Source organism: Triturus cristatus, chromosome 5_2 (assembly GCF_964204655.1).
Source record: "Triturus cristatus chromosome 5_2, aTriCri1.1, whole genome shotgun sequence".
Lineage (NCBI taxonomy): Eukaryota > Metazoa > Chordata > Amphibia > Caudata > Salamandridae > Triturus > Triturus cristatus.
In genome coordinates, this window is record NC_140588.1 from 223398395 (window position 1) to 223418265 (window position 19871).

Consider the following 19871-nt stretch of genomic DNA (forward strand, 5'->3'; position numbering starts at 1 on the left):
ACTTATCGCAGGGACAGGATCCAAAAACAGCAACGATTTTTCAGGAATGATGAATAATGCCGCACGATGTAAGAAAGCAGGGTGAGTTCAATTGTGGTGAAGACCCCACCCGCTGATGGTAGGCCCAACGTAACCAGATGCGATTGGTGGAAATGCAATGGAGATTACATGCACACGGCCAGATTCTGCTCACCTTTTCTTCATCACCAACACAACTCCAAGGAATATGATTACAAAGAGCAGGATACCCGCAATGCCCCCTGCAATTTTAACGGTGTGGTCTGTCTGCTTCTCAGGCTCAGGGTCGGGCTTGCGAGTGGCAGCTCCTAATGGCCAAAGAGAGAAGATAGGCACAATTAAATGAAGACACAATACTGTATTTCTTTGAATTCTCTTACATATTAAACATCTTAATATGACTTATCAGACACAGCAGGCAGGCAGGTAGAAGCGGCGTGGATTTTTCCTGGAACAGCTGTCATATTCAATGAAAGGACCTACATTGTTCATTTGTTCTTCCAAACTATAGCTCAACCATAACACGCGCTGAATGGTACACCCACGCCTCCCCCCCCCCCCACCCGACACAACCGTACAGACTACTCCACAATTTCTTTTATCTCCGCCGACTCCCTCTTCTGTCTCCCATTGAAAAACTTGCTAACAGCACAATAACTGCCGTGTGCCTTTATCTAAATTTGATTTGTTGCACCGTTTTCTCCAATAATTTTTCATAAATGGAGCAGTAATTTCATAACATATTAGCTAGAGCACCTGGGAAAGGGAGATAAGCTCATTTACCAGGCATTTCACCAGCAATTGTTTCTCAGCACAATGGGCTTTGCGTTTTTTGCCTTTGGAAATCAGAATCCAGGTCACATCTGGTCGGCACAAGACTCCTTCTAGGCAATTTATTCACAAAGTGGGAAGCAGCTGATGATCACAGCTCTGGCACCCGACATTTAATATCTGTTTAAATGAGATAACTAGTGCCTTGCAGCGGCGACTGTCTCTGCGGCTCCCGCTCTACACCGTTGTTTGGACTGTTTACAGAATAATGTGATGGAACGTCAAATCCATGTCTGATGGAATATCCATTTCCTCTGCTAAATGAGTTCAGGATGAAAAATGTTAGGGACGCAATGTTCAATTCACTAAACCCAATGCATTTTCTTCTCAAATGTAGCCCTCTTTTTTAATCAGAATGTGACAGTATTCATCATATCAGGGACCACGCCGGCTTGTTCCGGGGAGATGGATGGGACTGGAAATAAGAAGTTGGTTCTAAAATTCCCCGGATCCAGTCTCTAACAATTTTCAGCCGCGGCTTTGCTGGATTATGTATGCGCATACCTGGGCACAGGGGGATGCTTTACCGCATAATGCACTGTTGCTGTCCAGAAAATCAAGGAATGAATATGCTACCAAGCACAAGTGCTAAGTTATCGGACTACACATCACACTAGAGTTGCGTGGAACGGAAATGAATGATATCCTATCCTTTGGATAGAACATCTTATCATATGAGTATGTGAGACATTGCAGTTTTATAATGAGTACAGCATGGTGAAAACAAATATACTGCTTCTACTCATCGGTACCAACTGCAGGTAACACTGTCTCACAGAGTAATGCAGTTGCAGCCATTACTTTCAGTGAAAAGTCCCATGATAAGCCAAATTCAACTCGTTTAACTTTCCCCAATCTACGAAGTAAGTTCCTATAGACATAATGCAGGATTGCCCATTGGGCCCCCCCTTTAACTTCATAAGTTCCTTAACCTAGTCTTTTCATTTCCCAAAGTGGCACAGATAATAAACATGATTTTTCTGTGTCTATATCACATGGTCACACTATTGCTGCCTCCTAACAACCGCCTGGCTGGGCTTCATTCACCATAGACATTAATTCACCATCCACATCACAATGTACATAAAGGTTACATCATGAAAGTGCAGGGAGGGTATTTTACATTTATTGTAGATACAATACACATCACAGGAACATTGATCTTCAGGGACTCAACAACAGACACACAAACGCAACATTTGGTCAAGCAACTGCTATGTCGAGAAGACCATCCTGCTCTGTACCCCTGGCTGCTATATTCCCTCACCTACCCATTACCACCATCAAGGGATTTCATGATTCTTTGCTGGTACCAATCTACAGTCAACTCGCTCATCTCCCCAACCCATTCGCTAGCTTGAAAGCAGTTCCTTCTGTTACTACCCCTAAAAAAAGAAGTGCACCTCTTTTAACTGGATACCTTACCTCTGGGCGAAGGAGACCCCGCAATTGTGACACCCCTCTAAATTTACCTCACCGGAATGTCCACAATGTTCAATAAATCAGAGTTGGTGTCAAACCCCTATTTATAATGGAATGTGTCCCAAGGTAAGGCGCCTACCCACAAATCGAAAATATGAAAATACAGTCATTCAAGTGACAAGCCAACTCAATAACTGAGTTCTAGAGCAGCTGACTAGTTAGAGAGTTTTATTACAAAATACAGAAATAAAGCGATACAGAGTCAATGCCATGAAGACTCTCAGCAAATAGGGCCATACAGACAAAATGCAAGATCAAAAGTTAGTCTAAGTCCCAAATGGGCAGTCAAATTCAGCAAAGAAATAGGCAGCATTCGCTGCAGAACAGGAAAGTCTCTGGCGCACCCCCCAAATCAAGGATTTTTCAACATTATTTCAACATATGAAATTAACAAATTAACAAATCAGAATCAGTAGTTTGATCAAATGTATCATTTCATTAGCAAAGCAAAGCACAGAATATTTAACATCATTGCCTAAGCCCTATTCCACTACATGAAGAACAAGTTACTTACCTTCGGTAAAGCCTTATCTAGTAGAGACAATATCTAGCGGCAGATTCCTCACCTTTGAATTTCCCCAGGCGTCAGACTGGATCCAGAAGATTTTTCGTGAGCAGCACCTCTGCGTGCCGGTAGGTGGTGTCAGTTGGCTTTGTGTGGCTTCGTCATCTGAGCTGGAAAGTGACGTCCGCGTCACCTAGTCGCTACCTCCGCTCGCTGACGCCAGTTACTTTTTACGACTTTCCATGCCAGAAGCGAGGTAACATGAAGTGCACTGACACTGGTGAGTCTAAACTAGCGCTCTGAAAGGTATCAGCCCTGAACCTAGAAATCTGCCCACAGAGCAGGGAGGATGGGTGGGTAAGTAAGGAATCTGCGGCTAGATATTGTCTCTACCAGATACGACATTTCCGAAGGCAAGTAAAGTTGTCATATCTATGCTTGGTGGTGGAGCAGCACACTAGAGCCCACGGCACACCCCAAGCACTCAGTAGCGTCTAGGTGAATCCAGATACATTTTGCTGCATTCTTGCCATCCTGAATGGTTTGAGCTAAGGAGGCCCAACTCTCCACCAGGACCTGTGGCGAGATCTCACTGACCATGTTCCAGAGAGCATGTGTCTAATGGCCTAAGAAGTAGACTGCATTGACTGACTTCACACCAAGGCGGTGGAAGAGAACATCTGCTTACCAAATGCCTCAAATCTTTTTGGCTTCCTATCTTGAGGAGTCGTGGGGAACGCATTAAGGTTGACTTTACTGGTGGAAAATTGGACCACCGATCCCTCAGGGCTCGATGCTGTGGAAGAAAATCTGTGGGACCCAGCACTGTCTGTGGTGCCTAGCCATCTGCCTATTCATCGGTGGGCAAGAGCAAGGCTTCGCCCAAGCGGGTTTCAGTCAGGACTTCATTAAGTGGAAGTATGGAGTCAGATGAAGCTAGCCCAGGGTGCAAAACCTAAGTACGGACATTTTTATTGACTTCAACTGAAGGCACCTCTAAGACCAGCACCTCAATTGTATATCTAACCACTACAGCAAATGATGCGCCCTCCTTTGTTAGACCAAGGGGCAAAACCAAACCTGTGTCAGAGTAGGTATCCATTCCACTCGCTTATTGCAAGTCCATGTAGCTATCATTATCATAGTGTGAGGTAAATCATCCCCATAATCATGTTTGTCTTAATCAAATTGGTCAGAATCTGAGCTAACAAGGTAAGACTCTTAGGAAGGCTTAGTGGAATAGGAAATGTTTTGACTGAATCAGAGTGTACAGGGACCAGGTGCACTGCAGTGGAGTCAAGGTGTGACCTCGGTCGAGGTTAAAGTGGATTTGGCTTGTGGTCAAGTATCTAAGTCCACAATGGTGCAACCTCTGATGGTGGCAAATGTGGCACAGGCATTGGTGGAGATAGGACCAGCGCAGATCTTGGAGCCAGAATGTAAGTCAGCACTGGGCTTTGAGCAAAACCGCAGGTGAGTTTTAGGGTCACAGATGGCACCAAGGGCAGCCCCTCCAGCAGTAAATTGAATGAAGGTCCCTGCAAATCCTTGTGACCCAAAGGCCAAGGGGAACCAGAAGAGTGCAAAGAATATGTACCACGGCATCATTAAAGGCCTCAACATGCTGTGGTGTCACTGATGGCCCAGGAGATTTGGAGCACAATGGGACCAGTTGTGGAATCATCTTCGTGACCAAGGATAAGAGGCGAGATCGTTTGAAACCTTGACACCCTTCTTGGTGTGCAGGGCCGGCACTTATATGAGGCTCTTCCCCATCACTTCCGGGGCAGATCAAGGCTTACGCAGAGTCACACAGCGCCAACAGCGGCATGCTGCACCACTGCTGCAAGAACTTCCAGATTCAGTCTAGCACCTATGGAGTATGCTAAAAGCAGAGAATCTGCAATTAGAAGTATCAAGTAGAAATACAGTTTTAAGAAAAGTTGGGCCAAAAAAGTGCATGCTTGTGCATTTGTTTAAATTTTCCTGCTTGCATGTCTACGCAGATGTGGGCATTTACTTATGTGTGTATGTCTGGCATTGTCTCTCAGCTGGAAAAGCATTGTCTCTTTCTGGAAGCTAGTCCTGGTGTTAGGGAAATCTAAATTTACCTGATGTCCTAATAGTTGGAGCTTGGTTTTGGCACAATTAAATCTATTTCTGACATAACACTGGGAAATAATCATGTCACATATTGGCATATGCTGGGCAGCCTTGGACTGATCCCGGCATAATATCACCTATCACTGCTATTTTGTGAGTATGACTGGCCTAGTTGTGACCCATCTATACCCATAATTAAGTTAATCCGTGGAATAATAATGTCCACGGCTGACATGTTGCAGCGGGTTTTAGCATTATGGTGGGCAGCAATACACAACTGTGGAACTGACATAGCAGTTGGCATCCGTGGCATGATGGAGGCATCTTTGGCATTATGGTGGGCATCACTGACATCTCATGGTAAAACCTGGACAGGTGGGGCAGAATTTGTCTTTGTAATGCATTTTCACTAGGGAAATCAGAAAAGGACATGTAGACCCATGATTGAAATATGAATTTGAGGCAATTGTTTTTTTTTGTAATAGATAAAACATGGTTTTTTTAGTTTGTTAACCTAAAATGGAAAATGCATATTTGCTAGAAAACTAAGTCTTTTTTAGCAAGTGAAGAACAGCACTTTGAATGGTAGTTCATAAAGAATTGGGGATGTTTATAGCTTTTAGCATTTCGTTTGTGCCAGTGGATGTCCACTGCTATGGCTGCTATAGCATTAGTCACATGGGGGCATTTTGTAATGAAAAAGCTTAAAGAGAAAATGATATTAGTTACCCTGTCTTATGTGTTGGTGTAAACTGTTTTCTATACAATAGGGAATTTTAAGTATCGTTCAGCCAGAATACAGCATCCAGAATATAGACTAGCACACTATCATAAAGGTAATAAACTAAAAGCAGTAATTTTCGTTTAATTAACTTTCTTAACTACACATTTATTTAAGATATGTATATCTTCAAGGTAAGTAGTTGTGGAGTCTAGAATAGCAATTCTATACATATTTTGGAATCACTCAATATTTTGCCATACATCCGAGGAATCACTACTGGTAATCCTGAAAAATATGATCACTATTGTGATTGTCTCTGAGGTGATCACTGCTGCAAATAAAGTCAAAGTCATTAGTAGCTCGGGGCTATTTCGATTGATCAGATATGGCTCTCACTATGGAAAAGTATAATGGAATCAGGTAGCAGACTGTGGATTATGTTGAAAGTGGGCAAATATATTTATGCACATAAAATACTACTGTGCCCTGACATAGGTCTGCTAATAAACAACAAATTATGCAAGATCTGGGTGCTAGACTGCCCCTCAATCACAGAAACTCACACACACATTAAAAGCACTGCACTGTTCATTAATGTGATGGACCAATTCAACATACTATGTAACTTGCACAAACTAGTCTGGGAAATGGAGGAGGATGTAACCAGAAGGGTGGTGTTAGACCTGACATCCTTGGTGTGCTTTTCCCCAAACATTTTGCCTTTAGACCTCCTACTTTGCTGACTTCGTTTTTGCTGGCCTTACAACTCTGCGCACTTTACCACTGCTGACCAGCACTTGAAGAGTGCTTAAGTGCTTGTGCTCTCGCTGAAACATGGTAGAATTTACTTATACCCAATTGACATATTTCATTTACTTTTAAGTCCCTAGTAGAGTGCCACTACCTGTTCCAAAGCCCTATAAATTATATGCTACTAGTGGACCTGCACCACTGATTGCGCCACCCACTTAAGCAGCACTTTAAATATGCCTCAGGTCCGCCATTGCAGCCTGTTTGCGCAGTTTTAAAGCCTGTTGCCAGGCACAAAGCTTCCTTTTTAATCTTTATGTCACCCCTAGGGCATGTCCTGGAAAGCCCAAAGGGCAGGGTGCTATGTATTTAAAAAGTAGGACGTGTACCTTTAAATTTTACTTGTCCTGGTAGTGAAAAACTTAAAAAAAGTATTTCAAGGCCTATCTCAGCCATAAGATAAAACTGGGGTTACCGTATTACATTAGTAAGCTGAATCATCCAAATGAGAATAGGCAACTCAGTCATGTTTGGTGTCTTTGGAATTGAAATTAAAGGTCCTAACTTATAGTGAAGTCAGATTCTAAATTACAATTTTGTAAATGCCACTTTTAGAAAGTTGGCATTTTCCAGAGTTAGCCATTTGGTGACTGCAGCCTGTCTGGGTCATGGGACTGGGTGTAGTTGACAGACGGGCTGTGAGCATTCCTCCTAGACAGCCATACACAATGGGAGCTTTGGTGTGCATCGATGAGCCATCACTGTCAGGATGGAAGGAAGGAGCTGGGTACAGCACCACTCACACTTGAATTGACTGTGTCCTGCCTCCACAGAAAGGGCTGCATACCCCCTGCAGTTAGTCTGAAACCAGGTCAAGGAAGGCAGGGAACTTGGGCAGTTCAAAGGCATACCGCTAGAAGCTTTTCCCCACTTCAAAGGCACAACAGGGAATAAATATTGGGTCTCAGTCCCCAACTCTTCAGTACACTTCTGGACCTTTGGATACTCTGCCACAAAGAAGGATGTCTGTGCTGCCGAAAGGACTGCCACACTGCTGGACTGCTGCTCTGAAAGACTGCTGTCCTCCTGTACTGAACTGCAGCCTGCTGCCCTCTTGCCTGGGTGAGAAGGACTGGACCTGCATCTGTATGACCCAGGACTCCAAACAGCAGCGGCCCATGCAGGTAAGAGCGGTGAGGCAGGGGAGCCAGGTTGGGGGAGGGGGGGGGGGGATTTCAACAGGCGACGAGGAGAGAAAGTGAATTATTTATTTAATTTTCCCTCAACCCGGCCCCACCGCTCTTACCTGCATGGGCCGCTCCTGACTCCAAACACCCCAAGAAGTAGTTGACTGGGCTCCTGATTTGAGCCTCAAGGGCAGAAGGCTCCAATCACCTTGAACCCAACACCTGGACTCTGCAATCTGTGAGTCTACCCTGTTGTGGTGCCACTCCAGTCCAGGACTCCTGGAAGTGGGCCTAAGGTGCTCTGTTAAACTCTGTGGATCCAGCGGAACTGACACATTGCTTCTGCTGCACAGCGCAACCCCAAGCAGAACCGGCGCATCCCCACCGTGGCATGGACCTGCATCACATCACAGCCTGCATCGCAAAGACCTGCATCGCATCACAACCCGCTGCCTCATCAGAACCGCCACTGATTGGCACATCCTTAGCGCAGGCCCTCGCATCCCTAGACGAGAGACTCCACATCGCAGCTCCTCTGAACTTAAGTATCGACCTGACTGAGCAGCAGGTCCTCAATGACAGATTTCGAATTGCAAGTCCTCGTTGATAGGATCCTCTACGACAATGCAGGACCTCGCCGCATCTCAGGGCTGATACTTTGCTTCGGCGGTGCAAAGTATCTTCAACGTAGACCCTTGCAGTGCTCCGCAAATCATGATTTACGGTATTTTGTTCAGCAGGCCTGACTGGGTACCTATACCGGTCCATGCTCCATTGCGGTTGTCCTGAACTGTGATTTTGTCCCGGTCCAGCACAACCAGATATGCACAGTTGAAATCTGAAATCATTCAACTTGCATATCTCTGGTTGTACTGAATGGATTTTTGTCATTTTGGTTATTTTAGTTATTAAAAATATTAGTTTTTCTAATCTGGTGTGGGATCCTTTTTGTGTGGCGTTTTTCACGTTATTACTGTTTTAAGTTTTGCACAAATACTTTAAACATTGCCTCTAAGTTAAGCACGACTGCTCCACGCCGAGCTACCAGAGGGTTAATTAAGCACAGGTTAATTTAGGGTGGGCTTGTGTCTCACCCTGACAAGGATTGTGATTGCTGCTTGACCAGTGCTCACACCTCAATGAACCAACAGCCCAATTTCTTGCAGGAGGCCCTCCCATAACCTCCCAGTCACAAATGCCCACAAACTTTCTTTCAATTAAAGTTACGAAAGATAAAACACTGGACTAGATCTTTGGGAGTATACAGCCCGAATCACCGGAAGACACCTGACCCCCCAACCATTAAGGCAATGCCAAGGCACACCTTTTACTTTTCAGGAAAATGCTAAAAACAGAACTATTCAGATAAGTTTATGGCTGAGAACCAAGAGCACTCAACACAACAAATGGATACTACTGTAAAGCCCGATTTCAGATGTGAGCAGTGCACCGAACTGCGCTCACCTGGTTCCCTAAATTTCCTTCGGATCACTAATAAGGTCCTCGAAACGGTGCTTAAATTCAACATATAGGAAACCTATTGATAATCATAACAGATGGAACACCCTAACACAACAGTTTGCACATAGTGTGTGTACCCACCCACAACCCCCACCCACCATACTCTGCAGTATACATACTGTTGAGAAGAGGTCCAAAGGTTGCATGTTGGCCTAATATTAACTACAAAAAAAGGCATTATATTTCAGCATAACGAGTCACAGCTCCTTTTAGGTCACAGGAGGTCAAAACATTTTAGAAGAGAATAAGCCATTTTATGTTATCATTTTGCATAGGCCCTGCGATATTAGTGTGGCCCTAAATCGCTACCTTAGTCTGGTAACCTTTTCCACATGGTTCTGGGACTTCCCTAAGCCGTTTTTATATGTTTGGTTGTTTGTGTGAGGCTCGTTCGTTGTCTCCTTAGATAATGTTTAGTTTTGAAACCTGTACCACGCAATGCTCCAGCTCCCAAATTCAGCATCCATATGCAGAAGTTATTGTTTGTTGCAATCTTTCGCAGCACACGTTTTGTTTATGCTAAAACAGGCTGACACGTAGCTGTACACATGTTGACGAATGCCCACCTGTCTCTCCCTGGGGTTCTGAGGAAGATCACACACACACGGAGCTTTTATAATCCTCGGCGCTTGCAAACAATGTACTCTTCAGACGCTGTGATCGGCACCTGCCTTCCTTTCAGCACCTCCAACAGCTCGCCACGTCGCTGCGCGGTGGCACTAATTAACAAGCCTTGTTATCAGACTTTCTGCGTGTTTATTCCAGAGACGTGAATTTCAGATTCCCAGCAGCCAGGCTTCCGATTTTAGACGCCGGGAGATGCAGTGAGTGTCACAGTCAGTGTTGGCGGCTAGCTGCAACCCGTCTGGCGACGAAGCTGCACGTCAGACTGTCCCTCGCGCTTCATCAGGCCGCAGGAAGTGACGTAACGCTCTCCTGTCTTTTCTAATGAGGATAAGGCCAAGGGCTGCTTTGGCGGCTGTGCTGGAAGTAGGGTGTTTGACACATATATTTTCACCCACATTGCTGGTGTTACTTTATGACTGCTCGGTGCTGTCTGGGCCTTTCTGGGGTTTGAGTTTGAGCCCACACACACGGCCGTTTCTAGGTGTTTTGCCGCCCTAGGTGAGATTGAAAAATGCTGCCCCTCCCTTTTACTACCATCGCTCTATCCCCCTGTCATCCAGGTGCTGGGGAATAGAGGCCTGCTTTGGTGCCTCTCTATCTAGTCTGGACTGTCAAACCCGTATTAACCCCTTCCCCACTCATGACGGAACCGCTCCGTCATGAGCCACGGTCGCCGTGTGCTCATGACGGAGTGGTTTCGTCATGCTGCGGCCGTTGGCGGCCGCGGCGCTAATTCCCCGCCTGTGCGGGCGATTAGCGCAGTGGGCGGAGTCATGACGGAACCACTCCGTCATGAGCACAGCTCAACCGCGGCTCATGACGGAGCGGTTCCGTCATGAGCACCGCGCCACCGCGCTGCCCCCCCACACCCCCCAGCGCTGCGGCGGAATTCCCGCCGCAGCGAAAGGGTTAAAGTCATCTGTGTCAATTGTTGCGGCTATGTAAGTTATTGCCCTGTTCTGAGGGGTATTAACTCAGTTATGCTATCATGGGCTTGAGTTGGGAGAACAGTAGGGCTACTGGCCTCTACCACCTCCAATCACACCAAACACAGGCAGATACACAGACCCACACAGAATCAAACCAACCCATAGTATGCTGCTTTATGAGGCGAGATTCTCGAGACAGAGCAAGCTTTATCTTAGACAAGATATCAAGCAATGCCAGGATAATCTTTTTCGGGGCGGGCCCGGTACCAGCTGTACAATTATAACACAGGCACACAGGACTCTAGGTACTTAACGGGTGGAAGACCCCATGTGATCTCAAGCATTTGCAATGCAATAGGTCTCGCATTTACGCGAGTTTAAGCTATTGGCCTTGTAAATGACGATGCCTTTTATTTCTGTTTTATAAACCGAAACACAAATAAAAGGCATTGTCATTTACAATGCCAATAGCTCAAACTCGCGTAAATGCGAGACCTAGTGCATTGCAAATGCTTGTTCAAAGTGCAACAGAATACTAATGTGCCGTTCAAACGACACAAGCGCTTCCTTTTACTCGCCTCAAAGTATTTTTACTTAGCCTGGAAAAAAAACTCCTTGTCAGATTTTTCATGCTCTGAAACCATCTCCAAAAGCTTGTCCCAAGCTGGAGACCACCACGAGGCCCCCACATGTGAGATCTGTAGTTTTAAAAGTGATGTCTGGGTTTTTTAATTAAACAGACCGGGACGTCACTTTTCGAGTTTTGTACCAATATATTATGTACACGTTTCTGCTGCATGGTTTTCAATCCGCATTAAATATCCTGAAGAGCTAGTGGGCCCCCTTGGCGACAGTAATGTTAACACAGGGTCAGGTGACAGTAACGGGGTAAGCACAGCTGCAGTGAACATTACCAGAGTACGGAGGCCAGAAGACAGAAATACAGGCTCACAGTGGCAGACACTGCCAGCAGAGGGCAGTGTAACATCAGTAAAGGTGCACAGAGCAGGCAGCACTCACGGTACACCTGCCGTCACGACACATCAACAGTGGACTGTAAAGGAAGGCATGAATAGAAACAGGAATATAGTGCCATGAAACTTTAGACGTGGCTTCTAAGAGCCAGGCATGATCCAGCAGTCCCTGTGGCGCGATAGGGCTGCGGCCTAGTGGTGTTTTTAGGCCCTCGTTCCATCTAGGTTGGAAAAATGCATGTGTGCTCCAAGTGAGGCCCTTTGAATATGAGTGACGGTGTGAAGAGGGGGCAGGGGTGGCGGTGTATCCCATTATCACTTTCCCGACCCCCAGACTGCAGCTCATGGTACAGTACATACCGAACGCATGTGATAACATATGCAGCACTTTTCTCGTGTCCCGCTGTCTGCACACTGCCCAGGGGCACAGGCGGGTTCAACAGGAAAAGAGGCCCCCATGCCGGAATCCGCATGGTTCTCGCTTTCTGGCCTCCGTTTAGTGGCGTGACAGAAAATGATGCCCAGCCCCTACTCCCTGCAGATTGTGATGAGGGGCCCCTGACTCTGCCGAACAACACAGATATTCATTGACCCCCGACAAAATGGGGCACTGAGTTCTGAAGGGTTGGGGCCTTCTGTACCCTGGGACTGCATTACGCGCATGCATGCATGTTTAGTTTTTTGCCGCCCTCCCCCTTTTGCCGCCCTCCCCCTTTTGCCACCCTAGACGGCCGCCTAGCCTTGCTCAATGGTAGAAACAGCCCTGCACACCCACATCTCTTCAGAGAAAGGGCGATTTCTGTGTTACTGGGGCGAGTTTCCTGGACAGACAGCAAATAAATTGCCTCTGCTAACTTGCACCTACAACGATGCGCAATCCGTCCTGTTTTCCCAGTGAGTCTATGTTACTCCGCGACTCCATCGGTCCAAGGAAGGCGAAGTGACTGGCACTGATGTGATATAACTTGCCGTTATGTACTATGGTAATGTTCTTAAAGAGAATGGACACCTCAGAATATGACACCTGCTATTCCTCAAAACGGATGTGTGAAGTTCCACTGGATTAAAAAATACATTTTATCATTACTAACATCTTTACCAATCCAATCCAAACAGCTTTATTCGACAAAAGTCATAAAAGCGAGACAAAACAAGTACAGGTACAAAATACACAAATAATTTAACAAGAATCAGTGTAAAAGCGAAGCTACTTAAAATATTTACAAGTTTTAAAAAAGCATATAATAAAAAGATCATTGGGTAAAACATACCAGATGTCTGACTTTACTATCTGATACTCTTAGCTCTTATAATCCATGCCCACCCCAGAAATTTGGCAACCCCCACAACAATTACCGGGTCAGTGCAAGTGCGAAGGAGCCTTCCTGCTTCGACACTCTGTCTAGTGCCCAATAATAGGCAAACGGGTTTCAACCACACACGCCTCGGGGCCGAGTAAGCTGGGCATATAAAAAACATATGCACTAATGTTTCCACCTGGGATTTGCAAAAGGGGCATAAATTACTTTTCTGGGGTTCCCACTGGGCTACAAATGAATTTAAGGGCAACGCTCCCACCCGCATCTGGAAAAACAATTTCCTATCAAGAACTTTGGTTACAAGATCCCAGAAGTGTTCTAGCCTAGGGACGAGTTTGATGTTCATAAATTCGTCCGAAAGCGAAAAGGGTTTAGTGGCAGAGAGTACCTTTGTGTTTACCAGCTCCCAATATTTCTCCTTCAAGAGAGCTTTAGATGGAAAAATAGCTGCTGTAGGGTTATCCCAAAGTTCGCTCAACCCCAGAGCCTCAAGGGATTTTCTAGTTTCGTTAAGCCAAGCAATCTTCCGGGAGCCCACCATCGCCAATATGTCAAGAAAACCCTCTGCATACTCTGCCAGCGCCGGAGTGGTCCATAGGCGACGCCAATAAAGGATAGGTCGAAGCCTGGCTACATCAGCTATAGAGTTCTTCCCAAGGTCGTACCTTAGGGGGACTAAAGGTGTGCTCTGCGGGAGGGAGGTGATACTGCGCAAGAACTTGTTTTCCGAGATGGTTAAGGAAGACAGGTTCTCGTACCCCCACAGTTCCGCACCATAAAGAGCCGAGCTCACCGCTTTGGCACTATAGACCTGTAACACGGGTCTAATGGGCTTCGAAGGAGACTTTTTGAGTTCAGCAGCTAGTACACCAGCTAACTGCCTGTGTTTTAGAGTAGTCAGATCTCTCTGTAACTTCCATGCAAAGTTATTTTGGATATTAACTCCAAGATAATTAAAAGCCTGCACTTGTTCTAGTGGATTGTTAAACAAAACAAATTGATTTCTAAAAGATTTGTGTGGCCTGAATGTCATAAGCTTAGTTTTTTTTATATTGACCTCCAGGCCACGATCAACACAAAAGGACTCAAAAATATTTAATGAACGCTGAAGGCCGCCAGGTGTCTTAGCAATTAAAAGTGTGTCGTCAGCGAACATTAAAATTGGGACCTTAGTGTTGCCAAGAACGGGAGCGTCAACGTGTGCTTCCAAAAGCCGATCCGCTATGTCGTTAATATATAGGGAAAATAAAGTGGGGGCCATTGCACAGCCTTGCCTGACACCTCTCTGGACCGGAAAATCCTCGGTCAACATGCCCTGGCCACCCCATCTGATTCTAGCCAAATTATCTTCATGAAGCCTCTGGATTAGGGACAACAATCCGCCATGAAGCCCCAAATCTTTTAGAGTCTGCCACAGTTTTGAACGAGGGACTAAATCAAAGGCAGCCCTTAGATCCACGAACACTGCATACAAATTTCCCTTACCCAAGACCACAGTCTTCCAATAGAGAAGAGTAAAACGGAAGACTTGGTCAACAGTGCTAATGTGCTGGCGGAATCCGGCTTGAAATGGGGATAAAATATTATTTGACGCAATCCAGAGATGAACACGATTTAAAATCAGTCTACCAGTGATCTTTTGAATCGCATCAATCAAACTGATAGGCCGATAATTCTCAGGAAGCGAACGGTCACCCTTTTTGTACACCGGAATTATTTCCGCGGCTTTCCAAGAGCTTGGAATTGGAGCTCCATGTGCCAATGCGTTAGCAATCAGCTGTATATACCTCCCCCATTTTAGCTTGTCATACAGAAAGACATCCGCAGGAACACCATCAGGTCCGGGAGCCTTACCAGATGCCACTCCCACCAGTGCCAGATCAACCTCAGAAATAGAAAAGTTATCTTCTGGATTAAACAACTGGGGGGACCCATAGCTATCAGAAGGATCGGTAGGGGAAGCATACTGCGGTTTGAAGTAGTCCACCCACTTCTCATGGGAAACATTATTTTGGGGACACTCAGACTGTGCACCAGAACCCCACTTAACAATACTCCAGAATAATTTACTATCATTCCGGAGACTAGCTTCAAGGAGGTCCTCCCACTTTTTGCCATCCCATTGGCGTTTAGCTTTAGCGACACAGCTCTTGTAGACGATTCTCCTATGCCGTACCAGGCTAACATCGCCACCCTTCAGGGCAGACCCAAGCGATAGCCTTGCCTCCCTGCATTCTCTATTATACCAAGAGGCTTGTTGGTTAGCGCCTCTTGGTCCTGGTCTCACTTTTGTGAAGAAATAGGATTTCAGTTTTGCAAATAAACTATCGTGCGCTGATGTTACATCCCTCAGGTTCCCCTCAGCCGCTAAAACTGACTCTATAGCAGTGATGGAGCCATTCACCTCCTCTATAATCTTTGATAAGGTGGTAGGGTTCCCCATAAGTCCGGACCATCTCAGACGACGCATATCGTTGGATGGGACCACAGCGGAAGGGGGCGATACCCTGGCCTCAGCAGGACCACCGTACACCTTCCACCATTTATGTGATAAACAGAGGGGGTTATGATCACTCTCTGGAAGGGACACTATTTCCATGTCAACGAGGGAGTGCCATAATTTCATATCAGCCAGGATGTAATCAATTCGACTCCTGCTCAGCCCATTATTAAATGTACAGGCGCCCGGCATCCTACCATTCAGAGCCCTCAGGCCCCTTTCCATGCAAAGGGAATTAATCTGAATGGCGACTTCTGAGCATCTTGATATAGGGGACAACTCCAGGGGGGGAATACCCCAGCAAAACTCTTCACTGTCCTGTAGGTCCCACTTATTATCAACAAGAGGTTCGAATGATGTATTAAAGTCACCTGCAACGATGACGAAGGTGTCAGCTGAATAAAGGTCAAACAGGCGAAGTAAGTCATCAATGACCGAAGATTTTGCACCTCTAGAACCCCTAACGTACACATTATATATGTCGATTGTACCCAATAATCCAAGGTCTAACCTCAACAGTTGGATATCACTACTTCCCGTATGGGGAAGCTTAGTGGTCAAACACAATTCGCTTCTTAACCAGATAGTTAAACCCCCTGATGGACGCCCGTGGGATCCCTTGGTTGCCGGAATGTGAAAATTTAAGTAGCCCATACAAAAGCGTGGTTCAAGAAGCCAAGTCTCCTGGAATATACAAATGTCCATTGGGTTAATAAAAGCTACCCAATCAGGAATAGCTAGCTTGGAATTCAAACCAGCAATGTTCCAAGAGCAAAGAGAGCCACCAGCCAAAGGAGGACCGGCAATATCAGGAATAGTGAGTTGCGAATCTACTATAGAGTTACTAGTGGATGGATCAAACCCCTGACAAGATTCCGGAACAGAGACAAAATGACTGCTACTCAAAGTTGTAACCACTTGGTTGGCAGATATAGGACAGGGGTCAATGCAAGGGTTAGCCATAATGGACTCCTGGTGCTCAGTGACCCTCACCCTCACGCCCCTGTCCCAAAAGCCAACACCCCCCTCACTGTGTAGTCAGTCATTGGTATCCAGGGATGAACCATCTATGTCCCTATCGCTACAGAGGCCTCGCTTCAACCCCCCTAGATCATGCGAGAGATAGCTTCGCAGTTGGATGGAAGAACCCTCTGGGGGGCAAGTTCTAAACTCAAGTGCTAGAAGATTTTCAGCAAGGTAATTGCTTTTAAGAGTTAATTCGATGCAATCAACAGAAGCCCTGGGTGAAGAAAATCTCGTAGCTCTGGAGATATCCTCCCTAATAACTGAACGACAGCCCCTCACATGTCTCAACCAGTGGATTGCCTTGTTGGTCAGCGACTCAGGGGACTCAGTGCCGCCATTGGGTAGCAATTTGGGGACATTGGTCATGTAGATTATGTTGGAGGAATCTACGACGTAGCCCTTGGGAGGGACATTACGATCGCTCCGACCGACCCGGGACCCCTGGTCAAAGGTGTCATGGTCACTTCTCGCACCCGGCCTCTTTGGATGACTTGTTCTGTCCTGCAAAGAACATTTGGTGTTATCAGGTAAGCTAACCAAAATGTGGTTCGTATTGGCCTTGGCTACATTACTATAAGTGGCATAACCCTTAGGGCGAGGGTTAAAAAGGCCTGTCCTATCAGCCTGAGTTCCTAAGGGATTATCTGGAGCAAGAGAGGGGTTAGGTAAAGTAGTGGCAGGGGCATGGTGTGGGACAACAGAACACAACCCTGCTTTGTTAGTCAGAGATTCTATCACTAATTTCAAAGCGCTGACTTCATCTCTCAACAGGTTAACCGTTTTTATAAGGTCTAATAAGGGGTTAACAGATGAGTCGATAGAATTGCCTAAGGGGATAGCAGGGGAATGCGACAAAGATTCACATGGGACCCCGCTGCCGACAACCTGTTCGTTCATCAAGGGAGAAAACCTATTAAAGCAAGGAACAGCAGGAACACTGCTCTGAGTATCAACTGAATCACACAATAGAGTATTGTCCCCAACATTCGAATCCTCGAGCACATCCGCTTTGCTAACCCCCTTAGCAACTCTTACAGTAGGCTTACAACGGAACATTTCCGGCACAATAGGTGTTGGCATAGAGTTAACATGTCCAGAGTCAGCAGAAGATTGGACAGTGACCAGGCCATCATCCGCCGATGACTGGTCGGAACCAAGGATGGCTTCGCACTCCCCCACTAGGACACCAATACGTGACAAAGTCCCCTCCGGGTCGGGCTGTTTGGCAGCACGTCGAGGCTTCCTGATTTTCCGGACTTTAGGCAAGGAACCATTACCCCCTGTTCCCCCAGAGCTCTCAGCTAGCTTTCTCTTGCCCATTCAGGAAGCAGTAACAGCAGCGTTAGAAATGGCAAGGGAGCACACCAGCAAGCGAACACCACACAGAGTATTAAATCACCTTATGTTGGAGAGCCGCTCCTCATGGGGGTTGCAGAATACAGCCAAGGGGGGTGGCCCAGCCCGGCCTACTTCGGCCCCTGACGGCCCGCCCTTTACAATCATTTTTCTAGTTTAGGCCATCCTCTGTTTTGTGACCTGATTCCATACTTGCACCAAGACAGACGTGAAGTGAATGGTTGCGTTATCTTTTACTTTACACCAACAGGCTGATGTACCCGTCAGTCCTCATCAGCCTGCCACAAAGGCGCCTACATCTGATGATCCAGCCTCACTTAACCCTTCACGGGTCTGTATACTTTCCAACCCACAACAAAATACATTATTGCTTAAACTCTTTGCCATGTTGGTGGCTACAAATGATGTCACTGCTGGTGCTATTCCTGCTAATGGTTCGACTACTAAATTATTACACATCGTATCATTTCCGGTCCTACCACTATAAACTGTAGTGTCAGTATTAGTAGTACAATTTGTAATAGAACTGTAATGCTAATACTACCAATATTACCTCTAGCAGTGCTAATACTACACGTGCCACTTCTATCACCAGTTCTACTTATAATGCTATTATAGCTTTGAATTAATGTACTAAATTCACTGCTACTAAGACTACTAGTGATATTACTAATTCCCTTATTGTGCCTACTTACAACCACTAATATTACCAGTTTACTACTAGCAGTTGCATAAATACCAACACTAGTACTGCTACCAACGACAGCTACTATCACAATTACTATCACTATTGGTTGCACTACTACAACATTTACGAGTTCCAATATTGCAGGCTTCCCTTGTTTACACTCAATCAGCTCAGATGTCAGCATTGCATACTCAATGCTTAGCGTCAACAACAAATCACCACTTCCATTTTTCCTTAGTATGCAAAATAAAAATGGCTGATGCTAGTGTCACCTGAAAGGAAAATTTAAGCAAACGAGGAAGGATTAGCACCTTAAGCAGTGGGACAAGAACAGACCATCCTTCATGGTCTCTGCTCACTCCCACTGCAGAGGAAAGGTAAGATGAATTTGCTGGTCCTGATCGCTAGACCATTAACATTCAGCGACCAATCTGCCTGCAAGACAATAACTCGATTTACTAAGTTGACTGGAATCGCCAAAGAGAACTGGATAGGTCGAACGTTAAAAAAAATGGCCACTTCTGGAAGCCACATATACCAGTGGAGCAAATTTCATTCTACCCAGTAAGTATCTGGTCTTCTGAACTTTCGCCAATTGAACTCCCGAGACCATCATTGCAATTTTTTCCATCATAATTCTGCTTCATGCGCCAATTTTCAAAGCTATGTGCCTCTGCCGAATGATGCCCCTTCAGTGAATGACATTTTCTATTGAGCTATTAATGTAGCTTTCCTGATTGATGTCAGTGGGATAAAAATGCCTTCACTTATTTGAGTCAAGCAATCAATACACGAGGTGTACCACAGACAAATACACCTCTCTGAGAGGGCCAACATTATCAAGACAGTTTTAGCCAAAAAAGCCATACGGTTAATCAGATCCTAAAAGCAGGATATGGTGAACTTTTTGTCCCTTTTAACAGCAGACCACAACGTCTATACATCACATCCTTTCATAGCTTTATATCTTGCTCTTTTTTGGACAGTTCACAGAGTAGGGATTTCTTTTCCTTAATGCACATTTCCCACACTGGATGGCTATGCTCCAAGATAGCTTCTTAGGTGCTAACTAGGTTTTCTTGTTGCACTCGTTTCGCATGGAGTGAAGAGGGGTGATAGACTTGCCTCTTCCACAATTTAGGGCAGGGGTAGTTGCTGCCAATGTCACTAAGTTCGAGGTTGCTAACAGGATGGAAAAACAACAACGATCCATTTAAAGCAGAGAAGTGAAACCTGCTTGACTGAGCGCTTCTGTCGGTTATTTACTGTGTCCACCTTTCGCACATTAAAAGTAGTTGTTTATTTTATAATTTAAATAAAACCTACAACGA

At 45.7% G+C, this 19871-nt stretch overlaps 1 protein-coding gene across 12 annotated transcripts in view; it reads right to left on the reverse strand.

Moving 5' to 3' along the window:
- Positions 1-19871, reverse strand: part of PTPRM (protein tyrosine phosphatase receptor type M) — a 1478792-nt gene that overhangs the window by 488775 nt on the left and 970146 nt on the right. For all 12 annotated transcript variants that reach the window (XM_085607017.1, XM_085607015.1, XM_085607014.1 and 9 more), the window contains one exon: positions 194-326. In XM_085607017.1, coding sequence (XP_085463143.1) covers positions 194-326 — 133 coding nt within the window. The remainder of the gene's footprint in view (positions 1-193; positions 327-19871) is intronic.